The 23,459-nt window shown below is 38.9% G+C and overlaps 1 protein-coding gene across 3 annotated transcripts in view; it reads left to right on the plus strand.

The window, feature by feature from the left end:
* SLC4A4 (solute carrier family 4 member 4) overlaps positions 1 to 23,459 on the plus strand; it is a 369,377-nt gene that overhangs the window by 301,765 nt on the left and 44,153 nt on the right. For all 3 annotated transcript variants that reach the window (XM_018049558.1, XM_013964709.2, XM_005681740.3), the window contains exons 15-16: positions 3,616 to 3,686; positions 14,194 to 14,385. In XM_018049558.1, coding sequence (XP_017905047.1) covers positions 3,616 to 3,686; positions 14,194 to 14,385 — 263 coding nt within the window. The remainder of the gene's footprint in view (positions 1 to 3,615; positions 3,687 to 14,193; positions 14,386 to 23,459) is intronic.

Genomic DNA, 23,459 nt, shown 5'->3' on the forward strand with positions numbered 1-23,459 from the left:
GAAGCAACTACTTATTGTAATAAGTAGCAAGAGTATATTATTCTTACTATCATTTTGATACTGGTCTTTTGGGATTTGGGGAGCCAGTGTGCATAGCTTGTCTTGGAGGAAAACCAAAAAGACAAAAGGTATTTAGATGAGCAAGTTGACGTATATCAAGAACTGGAGAGCAATTACTAAAAGTCCAGATTGGAACTCAATGGTCTTTACTATCTGTCATTTATTTCACAAAAAAAGGAGCCTGGAATATCCTCCTCCTTCCTCCTCACTCCTTGAGTTTAGGCAGAAAGTATGTTACAAAACGACCTGCACTCTCTTATGACAGGAAACTCACAAAACTGCATTAAAGAATCTAGCTCACAAAGGACAGCTTCACAAATACCAGCTAAATAGTCCCTTTGAGGTCACATATGCTATTTCTCTTCGAATGCTCAGACAGGTCAGACATTTCAGTTTATGGTAGAGAGAGCCATCTAACGTGGGTGAGTTGTAATTTCCTCACCTTGAATTCAGTGGCCAACATAAATCATTTTGATTCTGATAAATAGAAATGCGAGGTGGGGGGAAAAAAGGGTGAGCAAGGTTTTGGCACCAGCTCTCCTTCTGGTTGACTGTGTAACCCTGGGCGAGAAACCTGGCATGTCTTGCCTCAGAGTCCCATCCAATGTAAAACAGGTGTAAAAGTATACCTGCTACATATGTCTTCTGTGTTTTAAAATAAACAAATGGAATAATGTAAGAAAATGTACTTGAAGGTTTTTAGAACATAATAGTAATAGACTTCTCAGCTTTAATAATAATACTTTACTAACATCTTCGTTCTTTGGGCCAAGCATCCTCTATCCTATTTTGATTCTTTCTGTGACCTGTAATGAAACACTAAGAATGAGGAAACTGAGTCTGCAGGTGCGCTAGTTTTACTGATGAAGTAGGGAAGCCCTCCCTGGCAGCAGCTAGAATTAAGTTAAAAGTTAACAATTTCAAAGCCTTCAAAGATCAGAAAGGATTGAGAAAAACTTGGACTGAAGCTGAGTATTTTATTCCCTTTTATTTGTTTTCCATATTTCAATTCTTTTGCCTTTGTCTGCTGTCGTTCATTTGTAGTCACTACATGACCCCATTCCTAGCTTCTTTTATTGTTTATAAACAAATATTTTTTCAGCTTTATTGAAGTATGTATGTGTGTGTGTGTGTGTTCAGTCGTGTCTGACTCTTTTGCAATCTCATGGACTGTAGCCCACCAGGCTCCTCTGTCCATGATTCAGGCAAGAATAGTGGAGTGGGTTGCCATTTCTTACTGTAGGGGATATTCCCAACCCAGGGATTGAATCTGTGTCTCTTCAGTCTCCTTCATTGGTGGGCAGATTCTTTACCACAAGCACCATCAGGGAAGCCTTTATTGAAGTATAACTGACAAATAAAATTATATATAAAGTGTACAACTCAATGATCCCATTATGCATATACATTGTGAAGGGATTTCCATTAAGTTAATTAACATATCCATTACTTCACATATTTATATGTATTTGGTGAGAACACTTAAGTTATACTCTCTTTGGAAATTTCAATTATATAGTATTGTATTATCAACTATAGTCATCATCTTATAATCAGATCCTCAGACCTTAGTTCTCTTACCACTGGAAATTTGTACCCTTTTACCAACTCTCCCTATTTCTGTCACCCCCAAGTCCTGGTAAACACCACTCTATTCTGTTTCTATGGGTTTGACTTCTTCTTCTTCTTTTTTTTTTTAAGATTCCACATATAAATGATATCATGCAGTTTTGTCTTTCCATGTCTGACTTATAATGTCCTACAGGTTCATCCATGTTTTTGAAAGTGGCAGGATTTGGTTTTTTTAAGGTTGAATAATCAACAAATATTTTTGAGCTCCTGTTAGTTAAGTGCCAGACTGGGCAGATTCTGGGAAAAAACAGTGCATAGGGCATGCCCCTTTTTACCTTCCTTTAGGGCTCTTATGTTCTAACTTTCAGCAGTCAAATAAACCTGTTTGTTTCCTCTAAAAAGTTTATGTAAGTGAGACCTAAAACATGGCAAACTAAGAGGACAAGTTACAGATGTTGGGGCCTGGGTTGGGGGTGGGAATGATCTGAGACCAAACAGTAATTAGCAGTTTGGATACTGAATGAGGTTTGTGATCTCAAAAACAAAAACTTGATGTGCTTTTTCATATTTCCATATATTAGAGGTCTCTGCATAATAATACATTTTCTAATACATAAAACTCTATGTAATAGGAAAAGGGCTTATCTGATAAAGAAAAATCTTATAATTATAGAATAATTGTGACTGTATTTTAATTTTGGCCTCATAAATGGAAAGAAAACAATGAAATATTTCAAAGAGGAGTGTTGGTTTAATAAATAATTTACATTCTTCTATAGTTAAGTTCAGTTCAGTCACTCAGTCATGTCCAACTCTTTGTAACCCCATGGACTGCAGCATACCAGCCTTCCCTGTCCATTACCAACTCCCAGAGCTTGCTCAAACTCATGTCCAACAAGTCGGTAATGCCATATAACCATGTCATCCTCTGTTGCCCCCTTCTCCTCTTGCCTTCAATCTTGCCCAGCAATGGGGTCTTTTCCAATGAGTCAGTTCTTTGCATTAGGTGGCTGAAGTATTGGAGCTTCAGCTTCAGCACCAGTCCTTCCAATGAATATTTAGGGTTGATTTCCTTTAGGATTGACTGGTTTCACCTCCTTGCAGTCTGAGGGACCCTCAGGAGTCTTCTCCAACACCACAGTTCAAAAGCATCAATTCTTTGGTGCTCAGCTTTCTTTATGGTCCAACTCTCACATCCATACATGACTACTGGAAAAACCATAGCTTTAACCAGACAGACCTTTGTCAGCAAGAATGTTTCTGCTTTCTAATATGCTGTCTAGGTTTGTCATAGCTTTTCTTCCAAAGAGCAAGTATCTTTTAATTTCATGGCTGCAGTCACCATCTGCAGTGATTTTGGAGCCCAAGAAGTTGTTAGGCAAGTGACATCTTATTAATTCCACAAATGATGTCAAACTATATGAAGATAACTTAAAATTAGAATAAATGTACATGCCCATTATAATAAATTATATATAATTTACTATTTACTATTCTTTTGTTTGCACACATTTTGCAGAGATATACTGCCTGCTATGAATTCCACAGTTCCAAAATCAGATGATTCTTAACTAGTAAAGCTTCAGTTTATAAGATTTAACTGTATGTGAAGCCATAATCAACCAATTTCCTCACTTATTAACAGTCATTTTTTTCTACTAGGTAAAATATGTTGAATGCGTTTTTGTAATAGAGGAGATTTTTCTTTTTCTTTTGAAACCTTAAACAAATTACAATACCATCTCCTTAAATATTAGTCATTCTTTCTTATCAAATTAGAGCATAAAAGATGTGTCCAAATTTTTGGTTATTTTATCTAGGTGAAAGGTAAATACAGTTATAATAAAGAAAATTTTATTATGCCTTTATGTTTTTGTTGAAGACATTTTTTAAATGCCATTTCCTGCTTTTTAAAATTGCTAATTATGAATATGGGTCACTTTAATCTTATTTTCATAGTAAAAAATGGTGTTTTTCTTACAGTTAATATCTCAGTGTCTAATGATACTACATTAGCTCCTGAAGATTTGCCAACCGTTTCATCTTCTGACATGGTAAGTGACTTAATATTTTAAATCATTTGCATATTGTATATGCTAATTATAATATTCATGATATGATGTTTCCTACCATTCAGCAATCTTAGTCTGAACACATATTTAATAGTCAGTGATATTGTAGGGAAAGAAAAAACACTTTCTGCATTCTGATCAACTGTTTTCTTTCCTTTTCCTTTTTTCTTTCAAACTTCAGTATTTATTCCTATAACACAATTTTCAAATCTTCTCAGGAATTTGACTGCTATATCCATTAATTATCAGCTTGAAATATTTTCACAAGGGAAAGTGAGGTACGTTGCGAAATGAGAGCATGGAATCCTCTCTTTGTTTCTAGTACGATTACAAATTCTTCTGATGACCAGATGGTACTGTGTTCCCTTCACTGAGGGTGATTGTAGCAGGATGTTTCCCGTGTCACTTAGAAAGGACTGTGCCTCTGTCACGTGATATCCTTTCCCATGGCTTGTAACCAAGGCTCTTTAAGAGACTGGAACTAAGCTTTAAAAATGAGCTGTTTTGCATGGAAGGTCACACACTGGAAGAAGACTTTTGTGTTGGAGAAAAAAGGGCAAGTGCTGTTTCAGACTTGTGATTGTGTTCCTTCTGCACTGGATATGGAATCTTACCAAGGAATATCAATCTCTCAGTTATAAAGACAGAAACCATAATACTTTGTCTTGATAGAGTGCCCATCTCTCAGGAGACCAGAACACTTCTGTAGATATTATATAATCAGTGCCCACAATATCCCTTTCAAAGATGACGCTTTGTGTCTTTCCTGAATATCTCTCACTTGACCCTGTTTCTCTCGTTTTCACATTCAGTGGCTCTCTTGACTTCTTTCCTTACTGTTTTCTCTGCGTTTCTCCAAACTTTGCCTCTTTGTTTCATCCATGTTTGAGAGCACGCATGCGTGCACAAGTGTGTGTGTGTGTGTGTGTGTGTGTGTGTGTGTGTGTGTATGAAAGAGATATGTATATGTCTTAAGGGCCACATAGAGAAAAAAATTCAGTTTTCAATCTTTGAGCCAGCTGACCTGGTGTCTAAAAGGATATAGCTTCAAACAGAGAAAAATACTCCTTTCTAGACTTTTAAGAAACATATTTAAAACCTAACTTAAAAATATATATGTAACTAATTAAGATGGTTAATATGGACTAAAATTAATAAAACATTTACTTCCAATGACTTGAAAAGAGAATGTTTCCTAACTTAATTCTTTTTGTAGCTAATCAAGTAAAACTTTAAAGTGAGTGTTAGTTGCTCAGTCCTGTTTGACTTTTTGTGACCGCACGGACTGTAGCTCACCAGGCTCCTCTGTCCATGTAATTCTCCAGGCAAGAATACAGGAGTGGGTTGCCGTTTCCTTCTCTAGGGAATTGTCCCGACCCAGGGATTGAACCTGGATCTCCTGAATTATCAGCCACTTCTTCACCATCTGAGCCGCTAGGGAAGCCCTGAACTAATAAATCTTTAAGTCCTGTCTTTGGGCAAGTCTTAGAGAGACTCTAGTAATTGACATGTAATTATACTAAGATGTCACAGTAAGATTCATGGAAAACAAATGGAAGTTGTGGTTGACTTCTGATATGACTGTGACGTACACTCACACTAAATAATTTAGCTACCATTTATAAAGCGTCTACAAGAGACCAGGTGTTTTATACATATTATCATTATTGTAAACCTTAATGTGTATTGTGATCATTTACACAACCTACCAGGCATAATTATCTCCATTTTATAAATGAGAGTGACTGAAGCCCCAAAAGGTAAATAACCTTTTCTTGCTTTAGGTCACGTAGCCATAAGTTAGTAGAACAAAGACTGAACTGAAATTTGGGTGGTTCCACAACCTGTGGTGTTGCTAGTGCACCATGATGCTTCAGTGTTTTCAAATTGGAATGTTTACTATTGTTTACTCTCTTCATCCCTATGAATGCTCTATACTCCGGGGCAATAGGCCCCTCATGTGCGTATCAATTACGTACCTTAATTAATATTTCCAGTTTCTATGTCCAGCTCCTCTAGAGAAGAAATTAGGGCAAAATATGTAATGTGTGTGTGTACGTAATTATAAAGGACAACTTTTTTATATATATATGATCCAGAAATGAATGTTAAAAAGGTAATATGATTTATTATCATCAATTATAGCACCTGCTTAGGGGCCAGGCTATTTACATTAATTGTCTATAATCCTCACAATACCTTTATTAGTTATGGTGTTACCTGTATTTTATAGATGAATCAGAGGCTTATAAAGCTTAGCTAACTTTTGAAAGCCTGTATGCCCAGTATACAGTAAAATCAGAATTTGAACTCAGGCTTTCAAACTCCAAAATCTGCCTATTTCCATTCTTTAGGGAAGCAGAATAGCATGTCATGTAGAAGCACTTACACATACTGAGTTTTCATGCCAGACTGCCTGGTTGCAAATGCAAGACTCCACTAATTTAATCACAAGCTGTGGAACCTTCTCAGCTTCCCATCTGTAAAATGATGATGAGAAGAGTCTTTCCCTCAGAGACACTAGAAGAGCCAGGTTAATAAATAGGCAGCCAGCAAAGTGGCTGGCACATTCTTGTCTCAGTCAATGTTCTGTGCTGTTTTTATTCTTTTCAGGTGTTCTTATAGGCCACTTGCCACCATCAATTTCTTCTCTCCACCAACCTAAGTGATGGTAGCAAGTGGCCTAGTGGAATGATAAGTGAGGTCAAGTGACTTGGCTAGCCTGAACCTTTCCTAGGACCTACAGTCAACAGGGCTTCATTTCCTTCTTTTCATTCAGCAATAATTAGGTCAGGAAAGAAGATGCTATAAAAGTGACGTGCAGCCCTTGGGCACCATGAGACTCCCTCTCACAGGGTCCCAAGAACATCCTGTCAGAGCAAGGAAGGCCTTTGTTCTTTAGCTTCATTAGCATGAAGACACGGAGAAGGCAATGGCAACTGACTCCAGTACTCTTGCCTGGAAAATCCCATGGACGGAGGAGCCTGGTGGGCTGCAGTCCATGGGGTCACTAAGAGTCAGACATGACTGAGCGACTTCACTTTGACTTTTTCCTTTCCTGCATTGGAGAAGGAAATGGCAACCCACTCCAGTGTTCTTGCCTGGAGAATCCCAGGGACGGGGGAGCCTGGTGGGCTGCCGTCTATGGGGTCACACAGAGTCGTACACAACTGAAGCAACTTAGCAGCAGCAACAGCAGCATGAAGACAAGCTTTCTTCTTCCTAGTGGTGTGGGTATGTTTTCAGGGGAAAGAGCAGGAAAAACAGGGCATGAGAGCATTTAGACAGAGGTGAGAACATTAGAATAACAACCCTTCAAGAATAAAAAGCCAGGTTCTCCACATTTCCTTTTATTGTTGGAATCATTGTATCTTTGTTTAAATTAATTTTTATTGGAGTATAGTTGGTTTACAATGTTGTGTGTTGGTTTCTACTGTACAGCAACATGAATCAGCTGTATGTGTACATATCTCTGCTCCCTTTGGGATTTCCTTCCCATTTAGGTCACCACAGTGCATTAAGAAGAGTTCCCTGCGCTCTCATCACCTATTTTATACATAGTATCAATAGTATATATATATATGTTAACTCCAGTCTCCCAATTCCTCTCACTGCTCATCCCCTGCTTTCTTCCTTAGCGTCCATACATTTATTTTCTATATCTGTTTCTATCATTGTGTCTTTAAATTTTTCCCTCTTTGATCAGCTTTCCCATGCATTTCTCACTTGGAATATCCCTTTAACCTGCAAATGAAATTCTTGCAAAGGTCTCTGTAAGTCTTTGAGACCAGCCACAATTTATCCACACTCTATCTGAACAGTAAGTGTTGAGATTGGCTGGTAATCGAGATTACCAGCTCTCAGAGGCAGAGAACAGATTTCAGAATCTAATGTCAGAAGCTTCTCTTATGAAGACATGATTGAATGGATCAGTTGATATTTGTTTTTCATGTTAGATTTATTTTTATAATTTTATTTTTTATTAAATTCAGTCATACCTTGAGATGCACAGTTCTTAATGTGCTCATTGCAGTGAGTTTTGACAGTTTTATACCTCATGTAACTACCACCTGAAACAACATAGAGAACATTTCCATCATCCCAGAAAGTCCTCTGAAATGCCCTATTTCTTGTTTTAGGACCCTGCTTTTTGAGCCTTGGGAGATCTTTGCCCAACTGCTCTGCTCACTCCACTCCTTTAGAGGGCAGATACCTTAGCCCTTTCAGAAGTGCGTGAAAGCCTCACAGGGATTTCTCTCTCCTCTCCTTTCCTGTCTTAGGAAAGTGTCTTTCTTGTATTTGATGGAGATTCTGTGTCTAAGTAGTTTTTCTCTCAGCTGTCTTGTCAAATCTCTAGCCTTTTATGAACTCTCTGTGCATTTGGCAAAGACATTTAGAAAGTTTGGTGGGTGGATGCAGGCTTGGTTGATGCCTAGGGAGGGCTTCACAGAATTCTAACTTGTCACCCAGTCTACAGAATCATTAAAAATTCATGAAAGATGTGGCTCACTTCTCCAGACCTCCAGTGCATTGACCTTCCACCTGCTACTCTGCCAGGGATGAGGCAGTTAAGGACCTCTTCTCTCCTATGAAGATCTTGTAGCTTTTTGGCATTTAATTTACTTAGGATTTTTACATCCTTATCTTGTTGGTGGAATTTTTAAAACTATGATCTTATGAGAACTTCCTTGGTGGTTCACATTATAAAAGATCCACCTGCAATGCAAGACCCCTGGGTTTGATCCCTGGGTCAGGAAGATCCCCTGAAGGAGGGAATGGCTACCCACTCCAGTTTTTATCCTTGTGCTTTGGTTGTTAGGTTGGGACTAACAACAGTCTCCTGCAACTTTCTATATCTTAATAATAAGTAGGACAACCAATTACTTTGGATATTTCACAACAATATATGTAACTAGAGTTGCAGCTCATATACGTCCCATAGGTCATAAAGTAAGATTGCAGATCACTGCAAATCTGGCTTACCCACTGCAGGGAAAAAATCCTAAATGAGTACATTAACTACTTAGGCTTGAGACTTTTATTTATAGCATTACCCATAGCTGTGTAAACACACACATACACTGTTTAAAGCCATGTATTTTACCAGTTGATACTCAAAGAGAGCAATGTAGAATCTTTAATTAAAAAAATTTTTTTAATATTTTATTTTACTTCTGATTATACAGAATCTTTAATTTTTATGTCTGAATTTTTGCTTATTGTATTGCCCAGTGACACATATTATGTCTGCATGGAGATGCTGTTAATCATGGGCCTAGGAACTATTACAGTCTCATAAATTCCACTTGGCAGTCAGACATGGAAGCACAAGTGCTTTGATTTGATGTACCTTCAGGGTGATTCTAGGAGTTAACATTCTTTTCATGGGAAATGGAATGTCATATTAATCTTCCTGTGCATAACATTTTTGTGATTTTATCTCATTAAGAAAGTCAAGTGCACAAACCATTCTGTTCTTAAATCTCCTTAAAGATTACATGTTCCTACTTTTAAAAATATTATGGAAAATTTCAAACATGCCCTAAAATAGAACAGTACAATAAATCCTCATATATACACATCACCTAGCTTCAATGACTGTCAAACATTTGCCCATTCTTGTTCGTATATCCCCCACTTTTGTCTTTGTGGGGGATGCTGTGGTATTTTAAAATTTAAAATTAATCCTTCAGTATACACTTTACTTTTAAAGTTTATGAATGTATTCATTCAATACAAATAGGGTCATTCTCTAGAAAATGAGATTCAGAAAAAAACAGGTTGACATCTCTTTTCATGAGATTGAGCTCAGTTAAGACCCTCGGCAACTTAGTCCCATGTCCTTTGTATCTTTTCTCTCACTGCCCATTTACACGGACACTCAGCTCTGGCCCAACTGGTCCATTCACTCTGAGTTCCTCCTCATGGTGGACATTTCATAAGTGGTGCCTAAAGGACTCACTAGATAAGTGAATGAAGCATCATATGTCCCCAGATCCACATCTTTGCTCATGGTGTCTATCTAATGGTGTACCTCTCTGTTTCTGCTGGTACAGAGGAAATACACACCCAAAGTTTGTTGCATTTATTCCCCTCTCCATGGGCTTTCGTTACTCTCTCTGCATTCCTTTCGAGTTCTGTTGCCTTGCCATACTTCTGCCTACTGCCTTTTGAGTATGAGAGTTCCATAGAGATCGGTCATTTTTTCAAGGTGCAGTTTAACTTTTGTTTTCTCTGTGGTCAATGAAATTAGTTAGTCCCTCTTCTGATCTACTAATCTCTGTACTATTTGTTTAGACACTTTATTTTACTGCCTTGCATTATTAGTTAATATATCAGTGGACATATTTTATTTCTCCAATAATAAAATGTTGTTTTTATTCTTATTTATTGCTCCCTTAAAGCTTATCATAGTTATCCATGTCATAGGGGCCCAGTGCATTTTCTGTTTTCTTTTGGCTAAATTTTCCACTTTTTGTTTTGTTACTCAGAATAGCCTGTGTCTAAGCGAAGTTGCATCATCACAGTTAGAAAAAAATAGAGTCCCAGTTACATTTGTATTTCAGAGAAATAATGAGCAATTTTTTTTTTTAGTGTATGTCTTACATATTACATGTATGTGTGTGTATAGTTGTGTGTGTGCTCAGTTGTGTCCAGCTCTTTCTGAACCCATGGACTGTAGCCCACCAGGCTCCTCTGTCCATTGGAATTTTCCAGGCAAGAATGCTGGAGTGGGTTTCCGTTTCCTACTCTAGGGTATCTTCCAGACCAAAGGATAGAACCCCTGTCTCTTTCATCTCTTACACTGGCAGGCAGATTCTTTACCACAAGCACTACCTTGGAAAGCCCCACATATTACATGGGAAATGCTAAAAATGTTACTCATTGTTTACTTGAAATTCATATATAACTGGAAATACTTTATTTTACCTGATAATCTAAACTGAGAGTTTATTGTACTTTAACTTTGTTCTCCAGATAGAAAGAGTAGCTATATTCATAGATGCTGCTGCTACTGCTGCTAAGTCACTTCAGTTGTGTCCGACTCTGTGCGACCCCATAGACAGCAGCTCACCAGGCTCTGCCATCTCTGGGATTCTCCAAGCAAGAATACTGGAATGGGTTGCCATTTCCTTCTCCAGTGCATGAAAGTGAAAAGTGAAAGTGAAGTCTCAGTCATGTCTGACTCTTAGCAACCTCATGGACTGTAGCCTTCCAGGCTCCTCCGTCCATGGGATTTTCCAGGCAAGAGTAGTGGAGTGGAGTGCCATTGCCTTCTCCGATATTCATAGATAATCTTCCGTTAAATATGTCAAATATTAGGATCTTGATGAGTGATTTCATTCATTCAGTTAACTAAGATTTCTTTTGGTGCTTGCTATATCCTAAACTGAATTCTGCCCCTGTCTTGGTCCATTCTTCCTTATTTTTTTGTTGACACACAGTCCCTTCAGTGTGCAGACACTCTACTTTAGTCTTTCTGGGTTTACCCATCTGTGGTCTAGAGAGGCCAGAACCTAGTCAATCTTCCTCTCTCTCTATCTTAATCTTTCATCTTCCTCCATTCTTGTTTTTTACCCATAACTGGGTTCTTTCTCCACAAACATCTTCATGTCCAAAGGAAATGGCAACCTCCAGTATTATGGCCTGGAAAATTCCGTGGACAGAGGAGCCTGGTGGGCTACAGTCCCTTGGGTTGCAAAGAGCTGGGCATCACTGAGCAACTGAGCATATATTTATTAGCTAGAGTTTAAGTTCTATGGGAGTAGGAAACTGTTTGTTAAGGTGTAGATACCAAGGTTTATACACGCTACCTAAAGAGTTTATGCTGGAGCCCTTAGTGAAGATGATATCGGAGGCTATATTTTCTGTACAATGACACGAAGAATCATTTTAGGCATGCAAAAAATGTGATACTAGCATTTTAAGGTGATATAAGCAAGAAACATATCTGTCATTTCATGCACATCTGTATAGTTTTCATCTCTAAATCAATAAAGCTTCCTGTTGAGATTGTTTTAATGCCGCTCACCTCTTTGGGGAGCTGTAGCTATAATGAAGGATTCTGCTGATATTAAAGTATGGAAATTATGGTAAATTTTTGTTTATTTTATTTTATTTTTTTTTCTGGGAAAATAATAGCTTTATTTCTTTTTGTAAGTCTGGGACTTACGTACTCCAAGACATTATTTTTACTTCAGAAGAGCACGTGATTGTGCAGAAGATGGGGAGAAGAGTGGGAACACACATAAATGGAGCTTCCAGAAAAGAGTTCCTGGTGGAGATGGCAGATGTTAGTGGAGTATTTTTTCCCCCCAAGACTTAAAACTTAGGAAACACCTATGATGCCATACTAGCTGGTAGTAATGGAGACACACAAGTGACCAGGCCAGGACTCTATCCAAAGAATGGGTTTGTATTTAAGGGCCCCAGCAGTTAGATCATCCTCAGAAAAGAAGTATTTGAAAGATGTATGGAGATCCTGAAACCTTCAGACATAAGACAACTTCCAGCAACTTCAGGAGAAGTTTGTCTACACTCAGGCTGCAGTATTTTCAGCAAACATCACTGGACGGTGGGCAAATGCCCTATCTTTTGGTGGAATGAAAAATTTGAGCCAGTGAAGCCAAATTCTCATTGCAAGCAGCATGCTTGGCTCCTTGCTCACTGCAAACAGGCATTTAAAATGTGAATTTGAAATTTTTGTTTATTTTAAACCAAAGAAATCTGTTACCTGTTATGACCTCTGAACTTTAAAGGTATTGGGCTTAAAAATATCCATTTACAGAAATCTGAAAAACAAAATGAAACATGATTAATCACCTCTCAGAAACAGAGTTTGATAAAAGAGTAATTTTGCAATTCAGCTGTTTACAAGTTGAAACTAATATTTCAGGGAAAAATCTAGAGTTTATTTTTTTTCCTGACTTATGAAAGAATGTTACATTTTGAGTGCTATAAAAATACGAACTCTTTCTGGCCAGAGAGTCTTCTTTTATGTGTGTGATATTCTTTTATTACTAGATTACTTATATCAAGAAAATGCATGAATAGTAAAGGATATTGATGATGCATTTGGTGTGAGGTAGAACTCCTGCCTTCAAAGGACAGGAAAAATTTATCTTTTGTATTTATTTGCGAGGTATCCTCAAATTACTCTTCTGTTAGCGCATGACATACACATTAGCCTTGCACCTAAGAGGAAGTCTGACCTCCTGGTACCAGCAGGAAGTCTGACCTTCTAGTACCAGCAGATTCAGTGTCTGGTGAAGCTCTGCTTCCTGGTTCTAGATAGTCTTCTCATTGTGTCTTCATGTGGCAGAAGGAACAAGGAGCTCTCTGTTTTGCAAGGGCACAAATCCCATTCATGAAGGCTCCACCCTCTTGACCTAATCACTTCCCAAACGCTTCACCTCCGAATACCATCACATATGAGGGTAAGGTTTCAGCATATGAATTTTAGGAGAGCCCAGATATTCGAACAGTAGCACCCCATTAGCATTGGTCAGTAAGTGGCTGCAAGAGAGCATAACCTTCCAAATGAGGCTGCTCTTACGTCATGAAAGGCAGTTTTCTAGAGAAGAAGACAGCTGTGAGCTTATAACAGCTAAAACTCAGCATTTGGAGAATGGGTATCCTGGCCTTATCTAGTACCATAGCTAAAGGACTCTCCCGCATTTTAGAAACAGTGAATAGGAACAGAATTCCACTGCTGTCGAGAAGTACAGCTCTGACAACGTGACTGCAATTCAGGAGACAGAAGAAAGTTTGAAAATGGCCTTGTGAGCTTGAGGCCATGAAACACAGGGAAGGAGATCCCATATCCTTCTCCATCACAACACATTCCAGCAATGGATGCTCATGATGCTGACCCTGGAGTCAAAAAGAAAAGCTGTGTTCCATTAGGATACACAATTGGAAAAGCAGAGATCACCAACATTTTTAGAGTTTAGTTCCCCAAGTCACCGATCTCTAGTTATTTTGAAAAGAAATAGCTCAATTGTGAAAGTGTGGGATAAATTAGTTAGCCAAATATAAACTTTAGAGCATTGAACCTGGGGCCATCAGATTGAAGCACAAGAAGCTGTGCAGCACAGAAGTCAGGCTTTTTGGACATCAGAGATGTTTCAGAGAGTCTCACGTTTGGAGACTTAGGAGATTATTGTGTCTTGGTTTACTCTCAGGAAGGTTCAGGAAAGGACTTTGTGGTTTGTGTCTGTTGAACAGATGAGTGATTGTAGGGTTGTAGTACAAACCAGGTAATGGATTGCATCATTCTCACTATATTTTCAATAACTGCCAGCCTCCTGGCCCCCCTTACCTGTTATTCCATTAACACCTCCTTAGATTTCACCCTTCAGTGGTTTATCCTTGGACTGTTTTACAGAAACTTTTAGCATAAATCGCCATATAGCCCATCAAGGATTAAAAGCTGCTTTTGATGTGTCACAGTGTTCTCCAGAAAAATTTTCATGTTTTTCTTCTGCAGTACCATAATGCTACCTTTGACTGGGCATTTCTGACGACAAAGGAGTGTTTGAAATATGGAGGAAAGCTTGTGGGCAACAACTGTGGTTTTGTTCCCGATATCACACTCATGTCTTTCATCCTCTTCTTGGGCACTTACACTTCTTCTATGGCTTTGAAAAAATTCAAAACCAGTCCTTACTTTCCAACCACGGTGAGTACTTGAGCTTTAAATAATTTTCATTGAATTCCCACTGTTTCAATAAAAGTACAGTTTTGTAAAATGAAAAAGGCACCTGTAATTCAACCTTTCCAATATGATTTTGTGTGTTAAAAATTGCTTTCCAGTCTCTGTGCATACGTATTTTTGACATAATTATAGTCTAGCTTTGAAAAACCTTTCAGGATTTTGCTCACATAATTCTATCCTAAATTCTGCCTGTCTGAATTCTGACTGTACTGAAAGGGAAAAGCAGGTGTATTCTATATAAAAATGCACGAGACCATTTAGATCCACGGATCTTTGAGATCCATGGTGTGTTTAAGTATATAAGCAAAAACTCTCTCCATATGAATTAGGAATTTTGACACAGAATTCTTTGTTCATCAGCTGTACTTGTGAGTAATTTGGTAGTTGGGCTATGGGCTGTGGGAATAAATGTAAACCGTGTTGTTACACAAGTACTGGTATAAGATATGGGTGTCATCTGAACCAGCCTTCCCTTCCCATAGTGACGAATGCCACGGTAGAGAAACACAGATAATTGAGCTGGCTTGTCTTGTGCAGACATCCTGTCTCCCAGTAATATGCTTGGGTGAGCTTCAAGTCAAAACTGTGGTTCCTGGAGAGACTACAAGATAAGACCAACATTTAGTTAATGGCATTTTGTTTTCTTACCTGCAGAATGAAGCTAATCCTTTGCTTTACAGTTCAATTCTCACTATTCAGGATGTCAGGAGTTCTTAGTAATCTTGATTATACTTGATTTTTATCAGTGAGCTGCTCTCTGCAACTGGAATCTCATGAATCTTCCTCCTCAGCTGTGCAGAAGGAGAGGGAGAACTTGGAAGACATGAGATTTAGTTGATTAAATTCCTTTTTTATTCCTGGGAAATGAGACTGAAAATTAATATATTCACTTTCAGCTAGGAAATGTTTTATCTCTGATATCTCTTATGAAATGGAAAATAAAGGCAAGAGTTGATGATTGTCTCAGTCTGTCTGGGTGGCTATAACAGAATACTAGAGACTAGAGGACTTGTAAACAACACAGATTTATTTTTTATGGTTCGGAAGGCTGGGGAGTCCACGATCAGGTGCCAGCATGGTTGGGTGAGCACTCTCTTCCTGGTTCTTAGGCAGCGTCTCTTTCACTGTGTCTTCAGGTGGCAGAAGGGCTGGGGAGCTCTGTGGGGGTGTTCTTTATAGGAACATTAATGCCATCCCAAAGGCTCCATCCTCATGCTCTTCCGAAGGCCCCACCTTCTAATATCATCATCTTCATGGATTAGAATTCCAACATATGGATTTTGGAAGGACAGCATTCAGATCACAGCAGGTTACTGTGGTCTGCAGATTTCATTAGAAATATTCTGAACTAGCTGGCCCAAAAGATGAAAAATTTCCTCAAAGGGAAGTGTAGCAAGAAGTGTTCAACTTTGTCTGCCTTGAAAGGGCATCACTAAGTGGTGGTCCTTAGGCAGAATTCAACCCTTGTCCATTCTTTGTTTAGCCCATAGTTTGTACACACACACACACACACACACACACACACACACACACACACACACACACACACACACTTGAGGGCATAGGTGGAAACTGTCCTTTGCAGGTAATTAATTGTTCTCACTACTACTCCTCTCTATTGTCTAAGACTTGTCTGCTTCACACATTCAGGTTAAGTGCTTGTCCTTGAGACTCTGAGCTTGTAACGCCAGTTCCCATCCTGGGAAATGTGCTTACTCGATCCACCTCTTCAGTGGTTTGTTATGTGTAGAACAGTTTCCTGGGTAAAGGTCTTTGAAGATGATTTTTTCTTCTCTATTGAGATTTTTCCTTAATTATTAATTTATGGGACATTTTTTTTTTTTTTTTTGGCTCACACTTTGGGAATCATCACCCTTTTTATTGCTCTCATTTGTCATAGTGTGAAAAGAATTTGCGAAGCACTTGTGAATCGTAATTAGCAAAATAATTTCAACCTTAAGATGAATAGTGATCATTTTAACTATTTATGTAAACATCACCTTTTTTTCCCTGCAAATTCCAAAATTGATAACAGCTCTTTGGACTTAAAGAAATTTCTCCTTGTAAGAGCCCAAGCAGGTAGTTTCTCAGACCTTGATAAACACTGTTGAGAAAAGTTGGGAAAATATTGAATATGTGAAAATAAAATAGTGAAGGCAATCTAGTTACAATTCCTGTTGAGAAGGTTCTCAACTTTGTTTACAGCTGCTTACACCAAATTATAAAGTAAACTGGTAGGAGGACATATATTTGATTTCCAAGGAGAAATGTTCAAGTGCGTAGGCTTTCACACTATCACCTCCCTCCCCTACCCACTTCACAGTTATAGCTAACTAATAATATATACATACATAAATTATAAGAACATCTTTTTTTCCTCTCATTTGCCAAAATATGTTTTCATTTAGAAGTATGATCTCTGTAAGTAGGAGCAAATATGTTTATAGATTCATATACTTGTATTTTGGGCTTCACAGGTAGCGTTAGTGGTAAAGAACCCACCTGCAGGAGACATGAGTTCTATCCCTGGGTCAGGAAGATCTCCTGGAGGAGAGCATGACAACCCACTCCAGTATCCTTGCCTGGAAAATCCCAAGGACAGAGAATCCTGGCAGCCTAGAGTCCATAAGTTTGCAAAGAGTTGGGACACAACTGACTTGACTTAGCATAGTACATACTTGTATTTTATATTCTACAGTTAAAACTTATATGCTTAAATGTGATTACCGTGCTAGTATTCAAGCCTAACTGTTACTACTTCCTCACTCTCAGCAACAATTTATGTGGAACCTCTAAAATTGAAAAATGCTAATCTTGGATGGCAGTGCCCTTGCCATACAAAGTGTCCAATTCTCCTTGAATTCACACAGCCATCCCTCTCTTTTTGTACTTCTGTTTCTAAATGTTTATACTGTCATGTGAGAATTGAATCGCCAGTCCATGTCTGACGTAGGGTGCAGCTTGCTTGGGGCAGGTGCATGGGGATGACCCAGAGAGATGTTGTGGGGAGGGAGGTGGGAGGGGGGTTCATGTTTGGGAACGCATGTAAGAATTAAAGATTTAAAAATTAAAAAAAAATAAATAAATAAATAAAAAATAAATTAAAATAAATAAATAAATAAATAAAATGAACTTGCGAGATATAAGAAAAAACCTGCAATTTCATTTTAAAAATTAAAAAAAAAAAATAAATGTTTGTATGAGTTGTTAGTCAATCAAGATTGAGAATTGCTGGGAAACTCTTACACTTCTGTTTTATTCCTCACATAAGTTAGCAACAGATTGGATGCAGGCTAGGCCCTCAATTCTTGTTGGCTAGTGGAGCCCAGTCAAGTAGAGGTCAATGCTGCAATTTATGGAAAGAGCACATATGCAGGAACCCAGAAGCTGTGGATATGAAGGCCAGCTCTGCCAGTAACTAACAGTGCACCCTTTGATAGCTGACTGTGGACTTTAGTCCACACCCATAACAGGAGAGCCCAGCTAGATGGCAGTGAATATCCTTTAAACTCTAATGTTCTATAATCTTAAAGAGATTTTTCTGATTCCATCTCCTAAAATAAAATTCTCTATGTTTAATTTGTGCTTATAGCAGTGAAAAGGAAGTACAGATTCCCCAGAGTCCATTATTATCTCCATTTTTAGGCCAGGTCTGCCTTGCAGCTGCTGCCAGCCTCTGTCTGTGGATGATCCATAGTTGTCATCTAGCAAATCAAAATTATACACTCAGATTAGGATGGTCTGAGGGGCTTAATGAAAGTATGATGTACAAAGGTGACATTAGGTTGAAGGAAACTACAAGGGAGCATTTAATGTCCAATGATAATAACAGTGGAATTGTTATGATCCCTGACTCAAAGGATGTGGAATGGGAGTGGTTGCTAGAACCCGGGAGAAGAGAGAGTGGTAGAGCTTTCCAGAGGGGCCCCGTGACCTCCTTTGGCTTGAGGAATTTAGCCAGCCTGAGTCAACCTCAAAGGGATATAGCTATGGGAATCAATAATCTGATCTCTCTCTTCCCCCAATAGCCTGTCTGGGCTGAAATCTTCTGAAATCTGGAGAGCAAGGGAGCCTATCGTAGACCACATAGGTCAGCTTCCCAAGGCAATGAGCTTGGTAGAAAAGAGTCGAAAAGGATCTGATATGACAAAAAATGATATCCATCATATTTACCTTTCTAGGATTTTCTTTATCAAGTTAAACTCATCTCCATTTGATTATCCTGCTGTAATAGCTCTCCTTTACATGAGCTTCCCTGATGGCTCAGATGATAAAGAATCTGGGTGCAGTGCAGGAGACCTGGGTTCGATCCTTGGGTCGGGAAGATCCCCTGGAGAAGGGAATGGCTACCTACTCCAGTATTCTTGCCTGGAGAGTGCCATGGACAGAGGAGCCTTGGCAGGCTACAGTCCATGGGATTGCAAAGAGTCAGATACTACTGAGTGACCAACACTTTCACTTTCACTTACATGTATGCCTCTGTCCCCCCGTTCAGTCTCTCTCATTGTCTTTGCCCACATCAGGGTTGATTATCCACTCTCACCTTCCCTCATGAAGCCAGCCTCTGGCAGTCCATCAGTTTGAGCACTTAAGATGAAACAGTTTGCCTTTGCTAACTAATAGTCCATCAGGAATTTTGCTAACTAATAGTCTTTGTTAACTAATAGTCTTTTGCTAACTAATAAATAGTCCATCAGGATTTTTTCTTATTTTTGATGCGGACCCTTTTAAAAATCTTTATTGAATTTATTACAGTATTGCTTCTGTTTTATGTTTTGGTTTTTTGGCCATGAGTCATGTGGAATCCTAGCTCTCTGATCAGGGATCAAACCCATATCTCCTGCATTGAAAGGCGAAGACTTAACCAGTGGGCTGCCAGGCAAGTCCCAGGAATTTAATCTGTCAGATACTTCCAGATGCTCACTGGAATATGGTAGAGTAGCAATACCTCCCCCCCACCCCCGACTGTCCCCTGTGCTTCCCATCCCTTTAGGAGGGGTACAGTGGTCTGTTGTCCCATACATTTCCTGTTCTGTTCTATCGGCCTCAAGCCTTTTACCAATATTTTGTCATCAAAACTTCCTGAAGGAGCATCACAGCATAATCGGTGATCCTAGCAGATGCCTTGGGGCTTTAACAGGAAATGTTCTTCCAGAGTCCGCTACCAACCAGTGATGCTACTCCTGGAGCATAGATGCCATCACTGCAACATATGGTGGCAAAATGAAAGCAGTCAGCTTAAAGATAGAGCAGGATTGTGATTAGAACTCTTAAATCTATAGAGCCTCTGAATTAGGCAGAATTATAGATGGCTGGATGGCATCACCGACTCGGTGGACGTGAGTCTCAGTGAACTCCGGGAGTTGGTGATGGACAGGGAGGCCTGGCATTCTGCAATTCATGGGGTTGCAAAGAGTCGGACACAACTGAGCAACTGAACTGAACTGAATTGGTACTTTGGCATAGTCAGATGCAGTGTGGCCGGCTGATGTATGTAATTGGCATGAAAGTGTTTTTCTCAAGGATCTACTTAATTTCCTCTTAGAATAAGCAATGGTGTTAATGCTTCCTTGCATTGATATAATGATAAGATTCTTTAATATCCTCCTGGTTGTTATTGTCATTTAAATAGAGAAAATCTGTAACTTCCAAGTACTATTAATAGCTTTGACAATTTCTTTGCTTTATTTAGATGATATTTGAGCAGAATGTTATTTGAGATCCTTCTTTTTTAAAAAGGTATTCTATATCCTATAGTTAATATATTCATTCAGTATTGAAAAAATTGTTTTGGCTCTGTGTGCTTGATATAATACTAGATGATAAGGATACAAAGACAAGTAATTTGTGGGTTTGGAATATCAGTTCAGTTCAGTTCAGTCACTCAGTCGTGTCCGACTCTTTGCAACCCCATGAATTGCAGCACGCCAGGCCTCCCTGTCCATCACGAACTCTGGGAGTGATGCCATCCAGCCATCTCATCCTCTGTTGTCCCCTTCTCCTCCTGCCCTCAATCCCTCCCAGCATCAGGGTCTTTTCCAATGAGTCAACTCTTCCCATGAGGTGGCCAAAGTACTGGAGTTTCAGTTTCAGCATCAGTCCTTCCAGTGAACACCCAGGACTGATCTCCTTTAGGATGGACTGGTTGGATCTCCTTGCAGTCCAAGGGACTCTCAAGAGTCTTCTCCAGCAGCACAGTTCCAAAGCATCAATTCTTTGGCGCTCAGCTTTCTTCACAGTCCAACTCTCACATCCATACATGACCATTGGAAAAACCATAGCCTTGACTAGATGGACCTTTGTTGGCAAAGTAATATCTCTGCTTTTTAATATGCTGTCTAGGTTTGGAATATAGTAGGAACTTAATATATGTTTGTTGAATAAGTTCAGTTTTTGCATTTTTAAATGAGATTATTCAATTTAATCTTTTGCCCCATTCATACTTACAGTGGGATCAAACTTTGGTGACTTTATGTGACCTAAATAAACTGATGGTGGTCTTTGAGGTATTGGCTTTATGGATGAGAAAAAAGTGTAGGGCTTCAGGAATTTGAATGAAAACATAATGAGCATGTTTTTTAGGTGACATACTTAGTTTTTATCCATGTAGAACAGTCTGGATTCCACAATTAGCTATATTTTTGGAACCTTGATTCTTATGTGTCATTTTGGGCTATAACAATTCTGTTAATGTTGGCTGTGTTTAGTTAATAAACAGCTCTTTACAAGAATCGGATGTCATCCCTACACTTTCTTTTTCTCTCAGAAGCTTTCTTGGTGAATAGTAAAAACTGTCAAACTGAAATAAATAATGTATCCAAATATGAGGAAGAAATAATGGGCCCGTACTCTTTATCACATTCTAGTGTTAATAACACTAGGTGATAATTTGGCTAGTTCTTGTAGAACTATCAGACCACATCCTGCCATTGAAACTCATTTAGAAAATGGCTTTGCGCTCGTTGAAGGGGAATCAGATTTTCAAATTCTTGTGTTATTTTGTACCAAGAACAATGATTTTTAAAGTCAAATTTGTTTTTAATCCAAAACTGGTTTTCATATTTTTCCCTTTGGAATGACAAAGGGATATTTGGTTTTAAATGCAACCCAATCTGTTCAATATTCAACAAAGATTTTGGACATATGACAAAAATTACAGTTAACCTAAATTGAGAAAAACCCAAAGAAAAAGAAAATATTGGGAGCATTGATTGACTGGAGTGTCTATTGAGAGTTTTTGTTTGTTTGTCTGTTTTTTGCAAAGTCCATTTTGCTATGTGATGTAAGAGGTTTTAATGATTGCATAGAGGTAATCTGTGGAAAGAAGAAGCCTTTTTGGCTGTGGTACCTTGTGGGTCAGAAGCACTATCAACTTACTTATCCATCACAGAAAAGTCCCCAGCATTGAAATCTATCCATTAATACAAAATGGTCTCCTGTGCCATTTCTAGATTGTTTGATTTATACATGCGTGAAGTGCTTCAGTCATGTCTGACTCTTTGTGACCCTATGGACTGCAGCCTGCCAGGCTCCTCTGTCCATGGGATTCTCCAGGCAAGAATACTGGAGTGGGTTGCCATGCCCTCCTCCAGGGGATCTTCCTGACCCAGGGATCAAACCCGAGCCTCTCATGTCTCCTGCATAGGCAGGCAGATTCTATACCACTAGTGCCACCAGGAAAGCCCTTAATTTATACATATAACTTATTAACTATTCGTTTAAGATGTTTATTTTTTGTTCCTTAATATTAAATTATAGAACCACCTTCTTTTAAAGCCCTGGAACCCTTTATTATCATGGTTTGGGGGAGAGGAGATATAGCCAAGATGGCCCTATTAGAGGGTCAAGAAGTTTTGATAACTGAGTCTTAATCATCGGATTTTAGTGTTAGGACTTTGAATAGCATCAAGCCCAACGTTGCCTCTTCATTCCTGACAAGTGTCATTTGTGGGCTGCTTGAATGACTCTCAGGGAACCTCACGTCTCCAAGGCATTCCTGATAGAAACACGAATCAACCTTTCCATGGCCTCTGTCCTCGGGGTCTGCCCTCGCTTTCTGAAGCTACACAGAACAAGTGTAGTCTTTCTTTTCTGTGACTGATTGCACATGTGTGAAAGTAGTTTACTCACTACAACTTCTTGAGGTCTCTCATCTTTTTTTTTTTTTTTTTGTGGTATGTTTTCTGGACTCCTATTCTACTGGTCATCCTTCTCTGAATCAGTTCCAAATTTTCAGTTTCAACTTAGAATATAGTGACCAGACTGGGACATAGTATTTTCCAGGTGATTTACTTAGTTGGGTCTGGCACTCAGTCATATGGGTCTTTTTCTTCTGCTCAGTTTGAGGCAGAATGGAGGAAGAGGCTGTGACTGCTGAAGTCTCCTTAACTTCCCTGCTAAACCACTTTCTTAGGCCCACTCCCCTCTGCCCCTGCTTGGAAAAACAATCTCTTTCTGGTAGACTTTCACTGGTAGGCTCTGAGGCCCTCCTAGATAAATAACACAATCCAGTTTCCCTCTTAGTTCCCTGAATCTCTCTGACTCTGGAGCTTATGACATAGAAATCCTGGAGTCTAAATCAGACTTTCCTTTTAGTGAATTCTAATTATGTGTGTGTGTGTGTGCTCACTCTCAGCCTTGTCTGACTCTTTGAGACCCCATGGACGGTAGCCCACTAGGCTCTTCTGTCCATGGAATTTTCCAGGCAAGAATACGGGAGTGGGTTGCCATTTCCTCCTTGAGGGAATCTTCCTGACCCAGGGATCAAACGTGGAGTCTCTGGTATTTCCTGCATTAGCAGGTAGATTCTTTACCAGCTGCGCCACTTGGGAAGCCCAAATTCTAATTCTAATTGAGGGGATCAAATTTTAAATTTTTTAATGATATTTTCTGCCTTTTCATGACTGCCAAAAGGCACATATTTTTCTGACATACTTTTTTTTCCCATCTAGAATAAATGCTTTTTTTACAGTGTTGTTTAGCATTTTCCATGCACTGCAATCATGAGAAGAATTATATCATGAATTAACATTTACTGA

The sequence above is a fragment of the Capra hircus genome, chromosome 6 (genome assembly GCF_001704415.2).
Source record: "Capra hircus breed San Clemente chromosome 6, ASM170441v1, whole genome shotgun sequence".
In the NCBI taxonomy this organism is placed as follows: domain Eukaryota; kingdom Metazoa; phylum Chordata; class Mammalia; order Artiodactyla; family Bovidae; genus Capra; species Capra hircus.